This window comes from Salmo trutta, chromosome 37 (genome assembly GCF_901001165.1).
Source record: "Salmo trutta chromosome 37, fSalTru1.1, whole genome shotgun sequence".
Classification (NCBI taxonomy): Eukaryota; Metazoa; Chordata; class Actinopteri; order Salmoniformes; family Salmonidae; genus Salmo; species Salmo trutta.
In genome coordinates this window covers 7816986-7838872 of record NC_042993.1, presented here as the reverse complement: position 1 = coordinate 7838872, position 21887 = coordinate 7816986, and the positions used below count along the sequence as shown (strand labels likewise).

The following is a 21887-nucleotide window of genomic DNA, read 5'->3' as shown; positions in this document are numbered from 1 at the left end:
TATAAAATATATTTTGATTTGTTTAACACTTTTTTGGTTACTACATGATTCCATATGTGTTATTTCATAGTTTTGATGTTTTCACTGTTATTCTACAATGTAGAAAATAGTAGAAATAAAGAAAAACACTGAAATTAGTATGTTTCCAAACTTTTGACCTGTACTGTATATAATGATTGTGCAAATTACTGCATATTATAACAAACATTTTTGTGTGTATTTCTACTTATATTATAGTTCTTAAAAATAGTGGGAGAGATTTGCGAGCTTCTTTTTTTACATTTTTATAAATGGTATGTACCAGTGAATCATACTTACTTAAAGGATGTTTCCAACACAGAACAAAGGAATACAGTTGGTAACACATGACCCAGTCAATGTTTGATTTGGTATTGTAAACTGTAGGCCAGCCCGCTGGTGGAACGTTAGGTCATATCATATAGTAGAGTAGACAATAAAACAAAGTTAGACACAGAAATATCATACCCCCAAGACATGCTTACCTCTCACCATTACAATAACATGGGAGGTTAGCATTTTTGGGGGTATGATATTTTGAGTCTGTAACTTTGCCCATCATTATTTACGACTAATTCAGGACTATCCGTAATCATGGTAGCATCCACATTAATGTAGAAGTGTTTATAAACATGTTATATTCTTATTTACAATAAAAGTGACTCCAAGTCACAAGCTTGATGTAATCATTGCGTGCTAGGAATATGGGGCCAAATACTACACTTTTGACGACTTTAATACACATGTAAGTGAATTTGTCCCAATACTTTTGGTCCCCTAAAATGAAGGGACTATGTACAAAAAGTGCTGTAATTTCTAAACTGTTCACCCAATATGGAGGAAAATACCTTCAAATTAAAGCTGCCAGTCTGCACTTTAACCTAATAGTCATTGTATCATTTCAAATCCAAAGTGCTGGAGTACAGAACCAAAATCATTTAAATTTTTTTTCGCTGTCTCAATTACAGAGGGCACTGTATATACACTCTGGGTAGAAGCTCTTAGACACAGATCTCGGACCATCTTATCCTTCCCACATCTTAACCTGAACCATAATGGAAGAATATGCTAAACTGACCTGAGATCAGGGATGATCCTACTGCCCTATGCAGAGGACCAAGGTGAAAAGTGTTAGGACTGATGGTGCCTCTTGGAGGCTAAAGAATGTTGGTCTGTTGGACTGCAGAACTCTGTCTTCCTTTTCCCTTTGGATCTCTGGAGCATTCACTGTTTCTCTTGGCCCATGTTCAAAATGGAAGTGACACAAGAAGTAGTACTACAACAATGACTACGTAAAACCTGAACATGACAATGTACTAATTGATCTACTTCTGATCCCCACTCACTTTCCCAATACTAGTTTGTCATAACAAAAATATCTGAGTAGCACTTTAAATAATAAACTAGTGTACCACAAATTAAAGTGCTATCAAAATGTGAGGAAGTATCTAAGCCTCCAAACTGTAGGATATTAAACTTTTCCACTTCAAATCAACTGTCATCAGCTTCACTGTCATGATTATTATTGACTTTGTACACTTGAATGACTTGCAGCCTAAAAAAAATACAAGATAATTCTTGATTTATTAGATTCCCTCTGTGTGGTGACTCAACAGGGTGAGTATTACTAACTAGCTCACTGGAGACAAGGAGGCATGCACACAAGCTCATGGGTGTGGGAGGTGGATTGAAAACATATGGCATGACTTAAGCCTTCTGAGGCCTCGTTTGGATTGGGGGTGGGGGGCAGAGAGAGAGAGAGAGTTAGAGGAACTTTTGTGAGTGTAATGTTTACTGTTTATTTTGTATTGTTTATTTCACTTTTGTTTATCTATTTCACTTGCTTTGGCAATGTAAACATATGTTTCCCATGCCAATAAAGCCCCTTGAAGAAGAGGGAGAGGGGGGCTTGGTCAGTCAATAGGGAAGTGAAATAACTGGTGGTGGGAGGGGCTGAGAGATTTACAGGGAGCAGATATCAAGCACTTTCACTTTCAGGCTAGTCTCTGTCTGAGCTCACACAGACAGACTGCCCAGAGGGTGAGAGAGATAGCGGGTCTGTTTCTCTCACTCTGTCCATTAGCCAATTTAAAGGGTGAGCAGAGAGTGAGGTCTGTAATATACTGGGTCAACAGGGAAATAGAAAGGGAAAGGAGAGTGGGAGAGAAGGAAAGGGAAAGGCTGCAGCTTGACAGGCTGAGAGGTCGGAAAATCCAAAGTGAGAGCACAGTGCAGATTGCGTGAGAGAGAGAAGGGGGTGAGGAGATTTGGAAAGTACCAGGGAGACAAAAGGAGGAATTCTAAAAGAGAGGTCAACTAAGCTGGAGTCTCAACAGTAGAGGAAAAAGAAAAGACTCAGAGCTCTCTCGCTCTCTCTGTGTCACACACTTGAAGGAACTGCTGAGGAAACTTTGCCTAGTCAGACCAGAGGACTTATTTGATCTGTGTATTGCATGCTTTCAACCACAGAAATGGAGAAGTGGCCTTTCTCATGAAGATAAAAGGATGTCACGATCAGGTAAGAGGAATTCAGTGATGACATCAATTCAGAGTATACAAAAGTTAATTGATTGATTCGTGGATTTGTACTTGTTTGATTAATTTGACCACATTACCATTGTACTGTAATTCATATAGTGGTTCTGTAATTTAGGTTTGTAGTTAATTTTCGCAAGTTAACATGAAGTCATGATGTTTCTCATTAAGCATGTGGCTGGAACCACATGGGCAGGACACAGAAATGTCCCATCCATTAACCTGCTGCATCGCACTCTCTCTCTATACTTCAATCTCTCTCACACAGTTTTACTGTTGCTATCAATATTGACACTCCAAGGTAGTGGATGTGATGACTTCTTGAGGGAGGTTGTCAAGAATCTTCAAACCACCATTAACTCAGACCACGCTGGATTTGTGAGTTGAACGTTGTGGCGATCCTTTTGTACCTGCATGCACCCTGAGTAATGACAGTGGTTTAAACAAATATGCTTTCACTTCCTAGTGGTTACATGTTTTATCAATAAGATGTTTTGTCTATTGGCATAGATACTCTTGTGAATACTGTGATTCCTGAACCTGTTTTTTCCTCCAAGCGTAAGGTGTTCCCTAAAGACTATTGGATTTCCCACCACTACAATGTCAACCTGCTGTGCGGCACTGATCCGGTGAGGCACCATCTATTGATTAAATGACACCATTTTAGTAAATGATTTATTCTCGTGTTTTATACAAACATGTCACACTAAGTGTATCTGCTATGTCTATCATTAAATCCTTCATTCTGATTCTCTGTTGAGCAATGCAGGAGGACCGGCTCATGGTAATGGCTGGAGCAGAGTTTGTGGAATGGTATCAAATATACAGTATCAAACACTGGTTTTCCATGTGTTTGACGCAAAGCCATTCGCTCCCTTCCAAACATTATTATGAGCTGTCCTCCCCTCGGCAGCCTCCACTGGTTCCAGTAATCTAAAGTCTAAATTTGTGTTGTTGTCAGCGTTACTGGGCAGGATAATCAATAACTATGATCAGCACAATGATGATCAGCTCTGCGTTGTGCTCCGTTTATTCAAATCATCAGCGTAACCTCTGTGTCTAAAATCCTACTTCTGCCTCGGCTGTCCCTCCAGTGTTGTGTGTTCCGAGCTGCGACTGTTCTCTCTGACTCCTGGCTCCAGCTCCGCAGCCAGCTGTGGCCAGAGCACCATAGCTTCGAATTCATCTCCAACCTCATACAAGCCCTGGATGACAGGGGCATGACAAGAGGGGTAGGTATACTTTACAATGTCGTGGACATACTCTAGTCATTGTCGCGGGAAGTATGCTGCACCCCGCCCCGCCCATATAGTAGTCTATAGGAACTGTTTTGGAAAGAGAGAGTGTACTGTAGGTTGCCAGAGGGGCTGAACAAGTAGCAGCATGTACTCAAAAGAGACACACACAGCAGCCTTAAACATTTTGAACTAAGTACTGTAAAAATAAAACATAACTGTGCATAACTGTGCAACAAAACACTATAAAGATGCCTTGTTGTTATAGTCAAAAAATGAGAGAAACGGGCTAAAACAGGGGAGAATAAAGGGTTTTTTCCTGACCATGTGGCTTGACTATGCTATAACCAGTGCATAATTTTTCTGTTCAGGTCACCTATAATGTACACAATGTATATCACAGAGGTTAACTCCCAAGAGAAACGGCTATCAATCAATGACAGTGCTTGCACTGTATGTTTGTTTAATAACAACTCCTCTCCTCCCTTATCCCCCTTTCCTCTCCTCCCCTATCACATCCCTCTCTCACAGAGATTTGAGGATCCTGACCCTTCAGTTCTTCCCTCCGTCTCCTCCTCTCCAGAGAAACTTCTCAACTTCACTTCATCTGTTTTCTCCAAATGGCTGGAGCTGGGGTGCTCAACCCCGGTGGATACTTGTCCCTTCCCCACTCTGGCCTCTCCTGCTGTGGAGGAAGAAAGGTCAGCTCTGGAAAGTAAAAAAGTGAGGTTATTAACCACACGAGCAGTTCACATACAACATAGGGAGAATGAAGGGGAAACAGGGATGAGGTTACACACACCTCCACCAACCAATAGGAGCCCAACATCCAAAGGTGGGTTCCTATTAGTTCTTTCTGGGTCTTTATATATTTTTTTACCTTTATTTAACTAAGCAAGTCAGTTAAGAACAAATTCTTATTTACAATGACGGCCTACATTGGAGCCTCCTGTTCTGTGGACTGCCCTGGATGCTACTGTAGAACGGTTGCTATAGTTACTGAAGGGCTCTCTTCAATGGCGCACACAAAATGCAAGAAATAAAATAAAAAAGATTCCCTGCTTTTGAAAGAATACATCCTTTTGTTTTTGCAATGTGTTTTGGAGCACTGGTTGGCTTTTTCTTCTCAATCTGTCCATTCTAGCTGTTCTAATACAGTAAGCTTTGTCAATCAAGTGACTGACATGCACATGTAATTGTTGCACTGAAAGTACAAATGCAGTCAAGATTATGTATAGAATAACAACCTTTTAATTTACTGTCTGCACACCAGAGTTCTATTATCATAGCCATAAGAAACCGTTACGTACCTATACAACATACCCATACAACATAGCCATATGTATAAAAAGCCATATTCTATGCAAGCTAACTAAACACTAACAAGTGTTTTATATTGAGCAAGCTACAGCACATAAATTATTGTCCAATATTTCTGATCAAATTCATAGGATGTTTACAATGCAGTGGAATGTGAATATTTTTTTGTTTGTCTGTTGGTCTTCAATGAATGTTGTTGTTTTTTTCTATGAACTGTTGTACATATCTTGTAAATAAAAACCATGCAGCCGTTATGAGTTTCTCTGATGTAGTCTTGTGTAGAGATTCCTGAGTGCTGACTGTTACCATCCCCAGTGTGGGGAGTATTGTGCAATTGCTGCAGAGCCGCACTGCTGTCTGATTCTCAACAGCTATTCTTTTTCTTTCTGTCACCTACAGGAAGACTTCTATCAAAAGTAAGTTGTAGTTCAATAGAATTTTTATGTCTGCAGTTACTGGGTAGGCCTCCAACTGAGCCAAATCACTCACATTAGTCACACCCATCAGGTATATGTACAGTTGAAGTCGTAAGTTTACATACATTTAGGTTGGAGTCATTAAAACTTGTTTTTCAACCCCTTCTCGAATTTCTACCAAAACTATGGTTTTGGCAAGTCAGTTAGGACATCTACTTTGTGCATGACAAGTCATTTTTCCAACAATTGTTTACAGACAGATTATTTCACTGTATCACAATTCCAGTGGGTCAGAGGTTTACATACACTAAGTTGATTGTGCCTTTAAACAGCTTGGAAAGTTCCAGAAAATGATGTCATGGCTTTAGAAGCTTCTGATAGGCTAATTTACATCATTTGAGTCAGTTGGAGGTGAACCTGTGGATGTATTTCAAGGCCTACCTTCAAACTCAGTGCCTCTGCTTGACATCAAGGGAAAATCAAAAGAAATCAGCCAAAAAATTGTAGACCTCCACAAGTCTGGTTCATCCTTGGGAGCAATTTCCAAACGCCTGAAGGTACCACGTCCATCTGTACAAACAATAGTACCCAAGTATAAACACCATGGGACCACACAGCCATCATACCGCTCAGGAAGGAGACGCGTTCTGTCTCCTAGAGATGAACGTACTTTGGTGCGAAAAGTGGAAATCAATCCCAGAACAACAGCAAAGGACCTTGTGAAGATGCCGGAGGAAACAGGTACAAAAGTATCTATATCCACAGTAAAACAAGTCCTATGTCAACATAACCTGAAAGGCCGCTCAGCAAGGAATAAGCCACTGCTCCAAAACCGCCATAAAAAAGCCAGACTGCGGTTTGCAACTGCACATGGGGACCACGTCGTACTTTTTGGAGAAATGTCCTCTGGTCTGATGAAACAAAAATAGAACTGTTTGGCCAAAATGACCATCATTATGTTTGGAGGAAAAAGGGGGGGCTTGCAAGCCGAAGAACACCATCCCAACCCTGAAGCACGGGGGTGGCAGCATCATGTTGTGGGGGTGCTTTGCTGCAGGAGGGACTGGTGCACTTCACAAAATAGATGGCATCATGAGGCAGGAAAATTATGTGGAAATATTGAAGCAAAATCTCAAGACATCAGTCAGGAAGTTAATGCTTGGGTCTTCCAAATGGACAATGACCCCAAGCATACTTCCAAAGTTGTGGCAAAATGGCTTAAGGACAGCAAAGTCAAGGTATTGGAGTGGCCATCACAAAGCCTATAGAAGATTTGTGAGCAGAACTGAAAAAGAGTGTGCGAGCAAGGAGGCCTACAAACCTGACTCAGTTACACCAGCTCTGTCAGGTGGAATGGGCCAAAATTCACCCAACTCATTGTGGAATGCTACCCGAAACGTTTGACCCAAGTTAAACAATTTTACGGCAATGCTACCAAATACTAATTGAGTGTATGTAAACTTCTGACCCACTGGGAATGTGATGAAAGAAATAAAAGCTGAAATATATAATTCTCTCTACTATTATTCTGACATTTCACATTCTTAAAATAAAGTGGTGATCCTAACTGACCTAAAACAGGGAATTTTTACTAGGATTAAATGTCAGGAATTGTAAAAAACTGAGTTCAAATGTATTTGGCTATGGTGTATGTAAACTTCCGACTTCAACTGTATGTATGCCAATACATGCACACACCCTGACACATCCATGCATGCACACGCACACTTTAGACAGAACACTTGCAACATCCTTGATACAAAAAGGAGCTCCTTTTTTCTTGCTGTTTAAGACAGGACTTCCATTAAACTCAGCCAGGTGCTTTCTTTAATGCACACAAACTTTAAAAAGCAAGGCTCGGAGACCGACAACAATACCCCCAAGGCATGTCTCACTTCCTTTTGTAAATGTAGAGGCAGCAAAATGAGCATCAGCCTTTCTGAGAAACTATGATAAACCTCGGCAGACACAGTTGAGAGAGAGAGAGAGAGAGCGAGAGAGCGTGAGAGAGAGAGAGAATGTTGCACAACATCAAAACAGACAGAGTCAAACAAACAGATGCACACAGATAATGTTTGCTGTCCTATTATGAGGAGAGGACAACCACAGAGAGGACAGAGAGCTTTCAGTTATTTGTTCTGTTTTAATTAACTGCTTCATAGCCCCGGGTGTTGGGAAATAACATAAGACAGCAAAAATACACATTTCCTATGCAAATTTGACAATAAAGTTGTGTAGGGCCAAGGGAGTTCAGGGGGACTTCAGTAAATACCATAGAGATAGATAGAGGACTCATCTTTGTATCTGTGCAGTTATTGCATCTGTGACAGCATGGGCAGCGCCATTGAGGCAATCTCCATTTTGAAATAGCAAATTTTCTTCTTCAAGGTTGACTGATCCCTCCTGATGATCTGGTTGAACATGACTCCAACAGGGTCACCAGGAGGGATCAGCAATTTGAAGTTGGAAGTCCCACCCAGTTGACTACATTAGAGAGAGATAGGGGGCGGCAGGTAGCCTAGTGGTTAGAGCATTGGGCCAGTAACCGAAAGGTTGCTAGATTGAATCCCCGAGCTGACATGGTAAAAATCTGTCGTTCTGCCCCTGTTCCTAGGCTGTCATTGTAAATAAGAATTTGTTCTTAACCGACTTGCCTAGTTAAATAAAGGTCAATAATAGTAATGGTGTCTTCTTGTAGGCATTAACTCCGCCATGGTTGGACAAAGCCTATGGGGAAATTAATGGACTTTTTGGAGGATCTTTGTATAAATGCCGAAAATAAGGTCTGTGGTAAATACAGGCTTGATACGTTTTGTTCTTTGAGGTAATCTTCATCAGCTAACAGCACTTTTTGTGAATTTTGAAGCATTCATGTAATCAAAAACGCACTTAAAGCACATAAAGGGCTTCATAATTCATAAAGATCATGTTAACTGACTGATATTATCTCATAGAACAAAAAGTATAAGATCTCTGATCTTCAAAGCTTGTGTTAACCTTATTTTTGGCATTTATTACAAAACCTTATCCTTTCCCCATTCATTTTCCAAATAGAAATGGCTCAAGGAATCTGGGGTAACTCATTTCTGTTTTTGAGGACTACAAGCTGGCAAGCTCTATAGCGCTGCCTATTTTAATTTGACCTTTTGGCCACTAGACGCCTCAATCCTTCTCCACAGTAAATACCCATCACCATTACACCAGAAGTAAACATGATGATATGTGGTATAGTATTGATATTGCATGACTGAAATTGCAATGATAATGCTCAGGCTCAGCAATGCAAGTGGCTGGAGTTTGGACAGTAGTCTCAGTGGCGATTTTAGCATGTAAATCTTGGTGGGGCAAACTCCCCAAAAATGTTTTTGATGCATGCCAGCAAAGCCAAAACACAACACAACACAAACAATACATTAATTCCACTATAATGGTAACAAACGGTGCCACAAAAACTGTTAGGGCCTACATGAAGCTGTCCCAATAGCAGAGCCTTCCTTTCAGCACCATGGAGTGAATCCTTACCACCGCTACACCTGGCTATCAGCTGTGCCTTGTCTGGCAGCGAAACAGTTAATTCAGCCTAATTGACTGCCTTTTTAAAAAACATGCTGATATGGCTGACTTGTTTAAACAAATGTGGTTTCTACTAACAATTGATAAGTGCAAACTATGGCATAAGGGAACGATAAGTGGATAAGAGGCAATCCTTAATATCGATTAAGACAATGAGTGAGCTAAGACGGATGTAATCAACATAACTATTTGTTCAGCACTTTTGAAATGTAGAGCCAAAGAATTCAGAACCTGGGCCATTCTCCCTGTACACTAAGTCAGAACCATAAGATAAATAAAGGGGGCATACTGTATAAGCAGACAATGAAAGCTCTTAAAATATTAAATGATTACATCTCTCTAAAACAGGCTATATGCTACATGTGCACCACCAAGTCAGAACAGTAGGCTAAGTTATGAGGGGGAAAGGGACCAAGTTATTAGTGAGGCACATGGGCTGCTAACAGCTTACTACACAACATACACTTATGTATACTTTAGCTAAGAAAGTAATTCTATCTCCCTGGCATATTACATTATTTACGCAGCAGCATACAAGACATTTTTGGACTTACTGTTGTGCTGTGCTCACTTGAACAGGAAGGTGGCACGGGGACCCTTCTTGGGGGCAAATTTTGTCTGGCATTCTCTGGATTTATGGTGCTTTCAAGACAACTGGGAACTCAGAAAAAAACAAGGTTGAATCATGACGTCAGTGATCTTCAGGTCGGAGCTCACTAAAGTCTGAGATTTCCCAGTTCCGAGTTTCTAGTTGTTTTGAACGCGGCAGAAGTCATTCTGGGTGGACAGCATGGACAATGTATTCAACCTTTTCTGGCCTATTGTGTTGCGTGTGAATGTTTATCCGTTTAAGCTTGAAAAAGAGACTCTTAAACCCAGACTTGGACCACACACCCTGTCCACCGAATAGAAGGCTAGTGATTGCTTTGCAACACTTGCAGTTAGCCACTGATTCCTTCCAAACCACTCATTGTTGAATTAGCGATTTCCAACTTTCTGTGTAATGTTTATGTCCAATGGCCGATGAGCACCGATATGTTTTTTCTATAATTTCTCTTCATATGACAAGAATTGAAAAGGATTTGCCAGTAGATTGTCGACTTGATTCATGATGATGACTGCTTGTCTAACTTGCTAGCTAAGATTTTTAAAGCATGATGTTGATTTTTATCAGTCCAATCAAAGCTACAGTAGATATAACGTGATTTTACGTCATTTTATCTATGGCCAATGACCTTGAGCCTTCTTGGATGGGCACTTTTAATGTAAATTTAGGGCAGCACCCAAGGGGCTTGAACTTTCTAGCTCTCCCTGTAGATTTTGCGGTGACGTAGTGTCCCCATGAGTGACAGAACACTGAGCAAATCATGGCACAACTAGAGAAGATTACCAACTCCTACGCTCTGTATTTTTCGCTGGCTGCCCCTCCACCACACAAAGCACTGAGCTATGCTGAAACACCTGCATTTCTGCATCTGCCTTATTCAAGAAAGCAAAAAAGAGACTGTTTGTATTCGGCTTTATTAACCCAATATTTGTTTTACATTGTTTTTAAACTGATATGTGACACGTACTAATGCCAAAATAACATGCGAAACAGGGGGAAAAATATTTTAGCTAAACAGGTGGGGCTCAAAACCCCCCCTGCCCTGAACGGGTGGCCACAATCAGCTGTTTTCAAAGCTTGTTCACTTTACATTTTGTAATACTTTTTGTTTATCCATAAGATTACAGTAATTCCTTCCTTGGTTAGATGCTTATAGAATTAGTGGACTTTACTGGCAGTAGCAAGGGTCAGGCAAAATTCCAGACTGTCTGCCAAAGAGGTCAGGAACAGAGGGGGCACATCAGCTGAATTATCGTTAATGAGCGAGACAGAGTGAGCGAGAGATAAACCACGTGACCAATCCACCGGAAGTAAGCAAAGCCTGGCCCATCTCAAAATGTCGGCGCCCGGAGAAGACACGCTTCCGAACGAAGATGGAGGAAATGGAAGGGGGTGGCAGCGACAAAGACGAAATGGAAGAAGAGGGAAAGGATGGAGAACAGGAAACTCAAGTTTATGTCCCCGGAAAACAGCCTCTCCAACCTGGAGAGGAGCTCGAGATGGACCGGTCAGCTTACCGCATGTACCGCATGTACCATGAGTGTCAGACAGGTTGGTCTAACAGTTAACTAGCTAATAGAGTTATTTTATTGCCCATCAAACAAATTAATTTGAATGTTTTAAACTGACAAGTGCTTCTTGCCTGAGCTTCGACGTGTTGAAAGATGCGAATGGAGACGGCAGGGAACAGTATCCCCTCTCTATGCTGCTCTGTGCAGGCACACAGGCCGACGCTGCCCTCAGCAACAGGTAGCTGTCACACCCACCGATCCATAACAATGACACTCAGCATACCCTCAGACTGCCAACAAGGGTTTTTCCACGAAGTACTAAGTCATGTTTTGCAGAGGTTGCTGGAATACCCATCCACGACCCATTTTCAATGCCCTGGCTGAGGGAAAGATGTTCTCACCCAAGATTTGACGGTACATGGCCCCGTCCATCGTCCCTTTGATGCGGTGAAGTTGTCCTGTCCCCTTAGCAGAAAAACACCCCCAAAGCATAATGTTTCCACCTCCATGTTTGACGGTGGGGATGGTGTTCTTGGGGTCATAGGCAGCATTCCTCCTCCTCCAAACACGGCGAGTTGAGTTGGGTCAAATACTTATTTCCCTCATTAAAATGCAAATAATTTTCTAACATTTTTGACATGTGTTTTTCTGGATTTTTTTGTTATTATTCTGTCTCTCACTGTTCAAATAAACCTACCATTAAAATGATAGACTGATCATTTCTTTGTAAGTGGGCAAACGTACAAAATCAGCAGGGGATCAAATACTTTTTTCCCCTCACTGTATTCACATTTATTTAGGGACAGTTTCCCAGAACCACAGTAAGCCTAGTCCTGTACAAAAAAATGAAGTCTGAAGTTTGCCAATGAACATCTGAATGATTCAGAGGACAACTGGTGAAAGTGTTGTGGTCAGATGAGACCAAAATGGAGCTCTTTGACATCAACTCAACTCGCCGTGTTTGGAGGAGCAGGAATGCTGCCTATGACCCCAAGAACACAATCTCCACCGTCAAACATGGAGGTGGAAACATTATGCTTTGGGGGTGTTTTTCTGCTAAGGGGACAGGACAACTTCACCGCATCAAAGGGACGATGGACGGGGCCATGTACCATCAAATCTTGGGTGAGAACATCCTTCCCTCAGCCAGGGCATTGAAAATGAGTCGTGGATGGGTATTCCAGCATGACAATGACCCAAAACACATGGCCAAGGCAACAAAGGAGTGGCTCAAGAAGAAGCACATTAAGGTCCTGGAGTGGCCTAGCCAGTCTCCAGACCTTAATCCCATAGAAAATCTGTGGAGGGAGCTGAGGGTTCGAGTTGCCAAATGTCAGCCTCGAAACCTTAATGACTTGGAGAAGATCTGCAAAGAGGAGTGGGACAAAATCCATCCTGAGATGTGTGCAAACCTGGCGGCCAACTACAAGAAACGTCTGACCTCTGTGATTGCCAACAAGGGTTTTGCCACCAAGTACTAAGTCATGTTTTGCAGAGGGGGTCAAATACTTATTTCCCTCATTAAAATACAAATCCTTTTACAACATTTTAGACATGCGTTTTTTTTTATTTTTTTGTTGTTATTCTGTCTCTCACTGTTCAAATAAACCTACCATTAAAATTATAGACTGATCATTTCTTTGTAAGTGGGCAAACGTACAAAATCAGCAGGGGATCAAATACTTTTTTCCCCCACTGTATGTGCTTTCTTGCGCAGGGGGACCTTGCGGGCGCTGCAGGACTTCAGTCCTTCACAGTGTAGTGTGTTACCAATTGTTTTCTTGGTGACTATGGTCCCAGCTGCCTTGAGATCATTGACAAGATCCTCCCATGTAGTTCTGGGCTGATTCCTCACCGTTCTCATAATCATTGCAACTCCACGAGGTGAGATCTTGCATGGAGCCCCAGGCCGAGGGAGATGAACAGTTCTTTTGTGTTTCTTCCATTTGTGAATAATCGCACCAACTGTCACCTTCTCACCAAGCTGCTTGGCGATGGTCTTGTAGCCCATTCCAGCCTTGTGTAGGTCTACAATCTTGTCCCTGATATCCTTGGAGAGCTCTTTGGTCTTGGCCATGGTGGAGAGGTTGGAATCTGATTGATTGATTGCTTCTGTGGACAGGTGTCTTTTATACAGGTAACAAACTAAGATTAGGAGCACTCCCTTTAAGAGTGTGCTCCTAATCTCAGCTCGTTACCTGTATAAAAGACACCTGGGAGCCAGAAATATTTCTGATTGAGAGGGGGTCAAATACTTATTTCCCTCATTTAAAATGCAAATCAATTTATAACATTTTTGACATGCGTTTTTCTGGATTTGTATTTCATATACCTTTGACTATTGGATGTTCTTATAGGCACTTTAGTATTGCCAGTGTAACAGTACAGCTTCCGTCCCTCTCCTCGCTCCTACCTGGGCTCGAACCAGGAACACATCGACAACAGCCACCCTCGAAGCAGCGTTACCCATGCAGAGCAAGGGGAACAACTACTCCAAGTCTCAGAGCGAGTGACGTTTGAAACGCTATTAGCGCGCACCCGGCTAACTAGCTAGCCATTTCACATCGGTTACACCAGCCTAATCTTGGGAGTTAATAGGCTTGAAGTCATAAACAGAGAAGAGCTGCTGGCAAAACGCACGAAAGTGCTGTTTGAATGAATGCTTACGAGCCTGCTGGTGCCTACCACCGCTCAGTCAGACTGCTCTATCAAATCATAGACTTAATTATAATATAATAAACACACAGAAATACGAGCCTTAGGTCATTAATATGGTCGAATCCGGAAACTATCATCTCGAAAACAAAACGTTTTTTCTTTCAGTGAAATATGGAACCGTTCCGTATTTTATCTAACGGGTGGCATCCCTAAGTCTAAATATTCCTGTTACATTGCACAACCTTCAATGTTATGTCATAATTATGTAAAATTCTGGCAAATTAGTTCGCAACGAGCCAGGCGGCCCAAACTGTTGCATATACCCTGACTCTGCGTGCAATGAACGCAAGAGAAGTGACACAATTTCACCTGGTTAATATTGCCTGCTAACCTGGAATTCTTTTAGCTAAATATGCAGGTTTAAAAATATATACTTGTGTATTGATTTTAAGAAAGACATTGATGTTTATGGTTAGGTACACGTTGGAGCAATGACAGTCCTTTTTTGCGAATGCGCACTGCATCGATTATATGCAGCGCAGGACAGGCTAGATAACTAGTAATATCATCAACCATGTGTAGTTAACTAGTGATTATGATTGATTGATTGTTTTTTATAAGATAAATGTAATGCTAGCTAGTAACTTACCTTGGCTTCTTACTGCATTCGCGTAACAGGCAGGCTCCTCGTGGTTTGCAATGTAAAGCAGGTGGTAAGAGCATTGGACTAGTTAACCGTAAGGTTGCAAGACTGAATCCCTGAGCTGACAAGGTAAAAATCTGTCGCTCTGCCCCTGAACAAGGCAGTTAACCCACCGTTCTTAGGCCGTCATTGAAAATAAGAATGGTGTTCTTAACTGACTTGCCTAGTTAAATAAAGCTGTAAAAAAAAAATATATATATATATATATATATTTTATTTTTTATTACTACAAATTAAAAAAAATGGCAAATCGGTGTCCAAAAATACCGATTACCGATTGTTATGAAAATTTGAAATCGGCCATTCCGATTAATCAGTCGACCTCTAGTTTACACTGTATTTCTGATCAATTTAATGTTATTTTATTGGACAAAAAAATAGCTTTTCTTTAAAAAACAAGTGACACCAAACTTTTGAACAGTAGTGTATTTTCCATATCATATGGAGACAGAAACGTATACCTTTTACCTTATCATAAGTAGACATAATTGCAAATTATTAAATACTTCCAATAGAAATGTAAAAAATTATTTTAGTTATGAATTGAACTTTTAATTAAATGAGTTGACTCTTCACATGGAATGATTTCACTGAACAACAAAAGAAAAGGAATATTGAATGATCCCCAATGAGCCATTGCAACCAAAAATGTTTTCAACATACATCTATCTGTAAAATGATATTCTAGAAACAAAATCTTTGGTTGTCTTCCTCTCAGACTTCCATGTCTTCTTCCTGGACCTCATCATTGTTCACCTCTTGAACATCAGACTCTGAGGCCTCATCTTCACTGTCACTTTCCAACCTTGTTGAGGATGGCTCGTTGTCAGGCTCAAAAAGCCTCAAATTTGCCCGCATGGCACCAATTTTTCAATCCTTGTATTGGTTAGCCTGTTGCGTGCTTTGGTGTGTGTGTTCCCAAACAAGGACCAGTTGCGCTCTGAGGCGGCTGATGTTGGTGGGATATGGAGCATGATGGAGGCAACGGGAAAGAGCCTCAGATCCACAAAGTCCCTTCCACCAGGTGGCTTATGAGATATGTTGGCACGACTGCCATATTGCATCTCCATCCCAAAGCCCTTGCTTGGACGTGTACTTCGCCAGACTGCCAAGAACCTTTCCCTCATCCAGGCCAAGGTGGTAAGACACGGTAGTGATGATATCATAGGCCTTGTTGATCTCTGCACCAGACAGGATGCTCCTGCCAGCATACTTGGGGTCCAACATGTACGCTGAGGCGAGTATGGGCTTCAGTCAGAAGTCTTCACGCTTTTTGATGTATTTCAGAACTGCAGTTTCCTCTGCTTGGAGCAACAGTGAAGTGGGCAGCGCAGTATGGATTTCTTCTCTTACATCTGCGAGCAGAGTCTGAACATCAGACAGGATGGCATTGTCTCCCTCAATCCGTGCAATGGCTTCTGCTATAGGTTTCAGGAGTTTCAAGCCGTTACCACACTCTCCCAAAATACATAATCCAGAAGGATCCTCTTAATGGCCCTGTCCATATCGGCAGGCTGTGATATGGCCATTTCTTGGAGAGGCTCCTTCCCCTCCAGGAGACTGTCAAACATGATGACAACACCACCCCAACGGGTGTTGCTGGGCAGCTTCAATGTGGTGCTCTTATTCTTAGCACTTTGCTTGGTGAGGTAGATTTCAGCTATAACTTGACCCTTCACATACCTAACCATTTCCTTGGGTCTCTTGTAGAGCGTATCTATTGTTGTCAGTGCCATGATGTCATTGAGGAGCAGATTCAATGCATGCGCAGCACAGCCAATGGGTGTGATGTGAGGTTAGGACTCGTCCACTTTAGACCAAGCTGCCTTCATCTTCACAGCATTGTCTGTCACCAGTGCAAATACCTTCTGTGGTCCAAGGTCATTGACTGCCTTCAGCTCATCTGCAATGTAGAGACCGGTGTGTCTATTGTCCCGTGTCTGTGCTCTTTTAGAATACTGATTGAGGGGTGGAGATGATGTACTTAATTATTCCTTGCCCATGAACATTCAACCACCCATCAGAGATGATTGCAATACAGTCTGCTTTCTCAATGATTTGTTTGACCTTCACTTGAACTCCGTTGAGCTCTGCATCCAGCAAATGAGTAGATAAAGCATGTCTGGTTGGAGGGGTGTATGCTGGGCAAAGAACATTCAGAAATCTCTTCCAAGACACATTGCCTGTGAGCATCAGAGGGGAACCAGTTGCATACACAGCTCGGGCAAGACATTCTTCAGCATTTCTCTGACATTCCTCCATTGAGTCAAAAAAACAAATGATTCCAGAAGGACCATGAGCTATTGCTATTGGTAAGGTGTCTGATTCATCATTTTCACCTTGAATAGAAGTAGAGGGACTTTTGTCAACGGTTGCTTGTTGTGAGCGCTGAGGGAACTTTATGCACTTGGCCAGATGATTCTGCATCTTTGTTGCATTCTTCACATATGATTTGGCACAGTATTTGCAAATGTACACCGCTTTTTCTTCTACATTAGCTGCAACTTTAAATAGCATTTCCGGGTTAAACAGGAATACCAGGATGGTTGCAATTTTCTCAAAGGTATTTTTTTAAATATTTTCAGGAAAATATTAAACCCATAAAAAGGAATGGAAGCAATGCAAATACCATAAATACCATCTTTGCATCATTATTGCACCATCTGGGTTGGTTTGTTTGGGTTTAAAATGGCTGCAGGCCTAACACTCTAACAGATTAATCCTCACTGCATGCCACTGCTGTTGAACAATCACACACTGCCATCAATCTCTACCTGTGTTTTCTGTGCATCGGACAATAATCAAATCAAATTTTATTAGTCACATACACATGATTAGCAGATGTTAATGCGAATGTAGCGAAATGCTTGTGCTTCTAGTAACGCCCGTGCAGTAATATCTAACAATTTCACAACAACTACCTTATACAGTGGGGCAAAAAAGTATTTAGTCAGCCACCAATTGTGCAAGTTCTCCCACTTAAAAAGATGAGAGGCCTGTAATTGTCATCATAGGTACGCATCAACTATGACAGACAAAATGAGAAAAAAAATCCAGAAAATCACATTGTAGGATCTTTAATGAATTTATTTGCAAATTATGGTGGAAAATAAGTATTTGGTCACCTACAAACAAGCAAGATTTCTGGCTCTCACAGACCTGTAACTTCTTCTTTAAGAGGCTCCTCTGTCCTCCACTCGTTACCTGCATTAATGGCACCTGTTTGAACTTGTTATCAGTACAAAAGACACCTGTCCACAACCTCAAACAGTCACACTCCAAACTCCACTATGGCAAAGACCAAAGAGCTGTCAAAGGACACCAGAAACAAAATTGTAGACCTGCACCAGGCTGGGAAGACTGAATCTGCAATAGGTAAGCAGCTTGGTTTGAAGAAATCAACTGTGGGAACAATTATTAGGAAATGGAAGACATACAAGACCACTGATAATTTCCCTCGATCTGGGGCTCCACGCAAGATCTCACCCCGTGGGGTCAAAATGATCACAAGAACGGTGAGCAAAAATCCCAGAACCACACGGGGGGACCTAGTGAATGACCTGCAGAGATCTGGGACCAAAGTAACAAAGCCTACCATCAGTAACGCACTACGCCGCCAGGGACCCAAATCCTGCAGTGCCAGACGTGTCCCCCTGCTTAAGCCAGTACATGTCCAGGCCCGTCTGAAGTTTGCTAGAGAGCATTTGGATGATCCAGAAGAGGATTGGGAGAATGTCATATGGTCAGATGAAACCAAAATATAACTTTTTGGTAAAAACTCAACTCGTCGTGTTTGGAGGACAAAGAATGCTGAGTTGCATCCAAAGAACACCATACCTACTGTGAAGCATGGGGGTGGAAACATCATGCTTTGGGGCTGTTTTTCTGCAAAGGGACCAGGACGACTGATCCGTGTAAAGGAAAGAATGAATGGGGCCATGTATCGTGAGTCTATGAGTGAAAACCTCCTTCCATCAGCAAGGGCATTGAAGATGAAACGTGGCTGGGTCTTTCAGCATGACAATGATCCCGAACACACCGCCCGGGCAACAAAGGAGTGGCTTCGTAAGAAGCATTTCAAGGTCCTGGAGTGGCCTAGCCAGTCTCCAGATCTCAACCCCATAGAAAATCTTTGGAGGGAGTTGAAAGTCCGTGTTGCCCAGCGACAGCCCCAAAACATCACTGCTCTAGAGGAGATCTGCATGGAGGAATGGGCCAAAATACCAGCAACAGTGTGTGAAAACCTTGTGAAGACTTACAGAAAACGTTTGACCTGTGTCATTGCCAACAAAGGGTATATAACAAAGTATTGAGATAAACTTTTGTTATTGACCAAATACTTATTTTCCACCATAATTTGCAAATAAATTCATTAAAAATCCTACAATGTGATTTTCTGGATTTCTTTTCTCATTTTGTCTGTCATAGTTGAAGTGTACCTATGATGAAAATTACAGGCCTCTCTCATCTTTTTAAGTGGGAGAACTTGCACAATTGGTGGCTGACTAAATACTTTTTTGCCCCACTGTACACACACAAGTGTAAACGAATGAATAAGACTCTTTTACATATTAATATATGGATGAGCGATGGCCGTGCGGCATAGGCAAGATGCAGTAGATGGTATAGAGTACAGTATATACATATGAGATGAGTAATGTAGGGTATGTAAACATTATATAAAGTGGCATTGTTTAAAGTGACTAGTGATACATTTATTACATCCAATTTTTAATAATTAAAGTGGCTAGAGATTTGAGTCAGTATGTTGGCAGCAGCCACTCAATGTTAGTGATGGCCGTTTAACAGTCTGATGGCCATGAGATAGAAGCTGTTTTTCAGTCTCTCGGTCCCAGCTTTGATGCACCTGTACTGACCTCGTCTTCTGGATGATAGGTGGGGTGAACGGGCAGTGGCTCGGGTGGTTGTTGTCCTTGATGATCTTTTTGCCGTCCCTAAGAGGTGTGCGTCACTTCAGTGGGTTGAGTCACTGACGTGGTCTTCCTGTCTGGGTTGGCCCCCCCCCCCCCCTTGGGTTGTGCCGTGGCGGAGATCTTTGTGGGCTATACTCGGCCTTGTCTCAGGATGGTAAGTTGGTGGTTGGAGATATCCCTACAGTGGTGTGGGGGCTGTGCTTTGGCAAAGTGGGTGGGGTTATATCCTGCCTGTTTGGCCCTGTCCGGGGGTATCATCGGATGGGGCCACAGTGTCTGCTGACCCCTCCTGTCTCAGCCTCCAATATTTATGCTGCAGTAGTTTGTGTCGGGGGGCTAGGGTCAGTCTGTCACATCTGGAGTATTTCTCTTGTCTTATCCAGTGTCCTGTGTGAATTTAAATATGCTCTCTCTAATTCTCTCTTTCTCTCTCTCGGAGGACCTGAGCCCTAGGACCATGCCTCAGGACTACCTGGCATGATGACTCCTTGCTGTCCCCAGTCCACCTGGCCATGCTGCTGCTCCAGTTTCAACTGTTCTGCCTGTGGCTATGGAACCCTGACCCGTTCACAGGACATGCTAGCTGTCCCAGACCTGCTGTCCCAGAACTGCTGGAACCCTGACCTGTTCACCGGACGTGCTAGCTGTCCCAGACCTGCTGTTTTCAACTCTCAGAGACAGCAGGAGCGGTAGAGATACTCTCAAAGATCGGCTATGAAAAAGCCAACTGACACTTACTCTTGAGTTGCTGACTTGTTGCACCCTCGACAACTACTATGATTATTATTATTTGACCATGCTGGTCATTTATGAACATTTGAACATCTTGGCCATGTTCTGTTATAATCTCCAACCCGGCACAGCCAGAAGAGGACTGGCCACCCCTCATAGCCTGGTTCCTCTCTAGGTTTCTTCCTAGGTTTTGGCCTTTCTAGGGAGTTTTTCCTACCCACCGTGCTTCTACACCTGCATTGCTTGCTGTTTGGGGTTTTAGGCTGGGTTTCTGTACAGCACTTTGAGATATCAGCTGATGTAAGAAGGGCTATATAAATACATTTGATTTGATTTTGGCCTTCCTGTGACATCGGGTGCTGTATGTGTCCTGGAGGGCAGGTAGTTTGCCCCTGGTGATGCGTTGTGCGATAAGTCCTGTTGTCTCCCCCGCCCCTTCTCCTCTACACCCACAGTAATCCTGTCCTTTCCTGTATAATGGCATTTCAAGATGTAGGTGGAATGTAGAGGAAAAGTTGGCTCCCACACACTGGCCCTCTTTTTTTAGCTTTGAGGTTTAGAGATTTGATATTACTCTGATGTGCTGGAGGAGCACCAAATCAACAGTGGTTACATGGTCTGACTCGTATTGCGCTTCAGAACCCTTAACTTGGGAGGTTGCCCATAGGACTGGTCTGGGGTCAGTGTGTGTTTTGACAAGGCAGATCTTAGAGATGGTTATGCAGTTATTCTAAACCAGAATGCTCACAACAGAAGTGAGGAGAGATGATTCTAAACCATAATATTATCTACCTGTGCTTTCAGTCGGGCCGGCCGGTGGCTAACTTCAAGCAGCACAGCGCGCCAGTGACATCAGTAGAATGGAACCCTGTGGACTCCAGCGTGTTCGCCGCCTCTGGAGCGGACGACGTGGTCAGCCAATGGGACCTATCGGTAGAGTCATGTGATGTGGGTGCGAGGGCGGAAAGGACCTGCCGCCCCAGCTGCTGTTCCTGCACCAGGGTCAGACAGAGGTCAAGGAAATCCACTGGCACCCGCAGATACCCGGGGTGATGGTCTCTACTGCTCTGTCAGGCTTCAACATGTTCAGGACCATCTCTGTATAGTTGTGTGTGTGTGTGTGTGTGTGTGTGTGTGTGTGTGTGTGTGTGTGTGTGTGTGTGTGTGTGTGTGTGTGTGTGTGTGTGTGTGTGTGTGTGTGAGAGAGGGAGGGGGAGGGTCTGTGTGTGTGTGTGTGTGTGTGTGTGTGTGTGTGTGTGTGTGTTTTACTTATCAGTCCCCTCACTGCTGTGTTGGCATGCATTTACCATGTACTGTGCATGTATGTTATTCCTTCTGGCCTTCACATGTAGCATGTGTACCAACATGTTCAAAATAAAATACTACCAAATTACTGTTTTGGTGTATATTTTTTCTCAACCCAACAAAATGCCTGTTGGTTGACATGAAGGAATGAGATCATGAGCTATTCATTTCCATTAATGTACACCACCCTATGTCTGTATTTGTAGAGTGATGCTAAAATTACATTTTGCTTTTAGATCAAAGGGTTTAGTACAGTGTCACCTTTTATTTGAGGGTATTTTTATATATAGCTGTGGGAAAAATGAAGAGACCACTGCAAAATGATCAGTGTCACTGGTTT

At 42.4% G+C, this 21887-nt stretch overlaps 1 protein-coding gene across 1 annotated transcript; it reads left to right on the top strand.

The window, feature by feature from the left end:
- The first annotated feature begins 1978 nt into the window (after window positions 1–1978).
- On the top strand, window positions 1979–21385 carry LOC115176605 (uncharacterized). Its single transcript, XM_029736707.1, has 7 exons — window positions 1979–2536; window positions 2822–2931; window positions 3111–3182; window positions 3648–3785; window positions 4320–4623; window positions 5508–5524; window positions 21047–21385. Exons 1-7 carry the CDS (start codon window positions 2524–2526, stop codon window positions 21293–21295), a joined length of 903 nt encoding a protein of 300 aa, XP_029592567.1. The 5' UTR covers window positions 1979–2523; the 3' UTR covers window positions 21296–21385.
- Window positions 21386–21887: the final 502 nt, after the last annotated feature.

Bases quoted from the DNA above. Each gene is read 5' to 3' on its own strand.
- LOC115176605 (XM_029736707.1), top strand. The intron at 2,932-3,110 runs GTGAGTTGAACG...TTTTCCTCCAAG, and splicing joins ACTCAGACCACGCTGGATTT to CGTAAGGTGTTCCCTAAAGA. The intron at 3,786-4,319 runs GTAGGTATACTT...CCTCTCTCACAG, and splicing joins ACAGGGGCATGACAAGAGGG to AGATTTGAGGATCCTGACCC.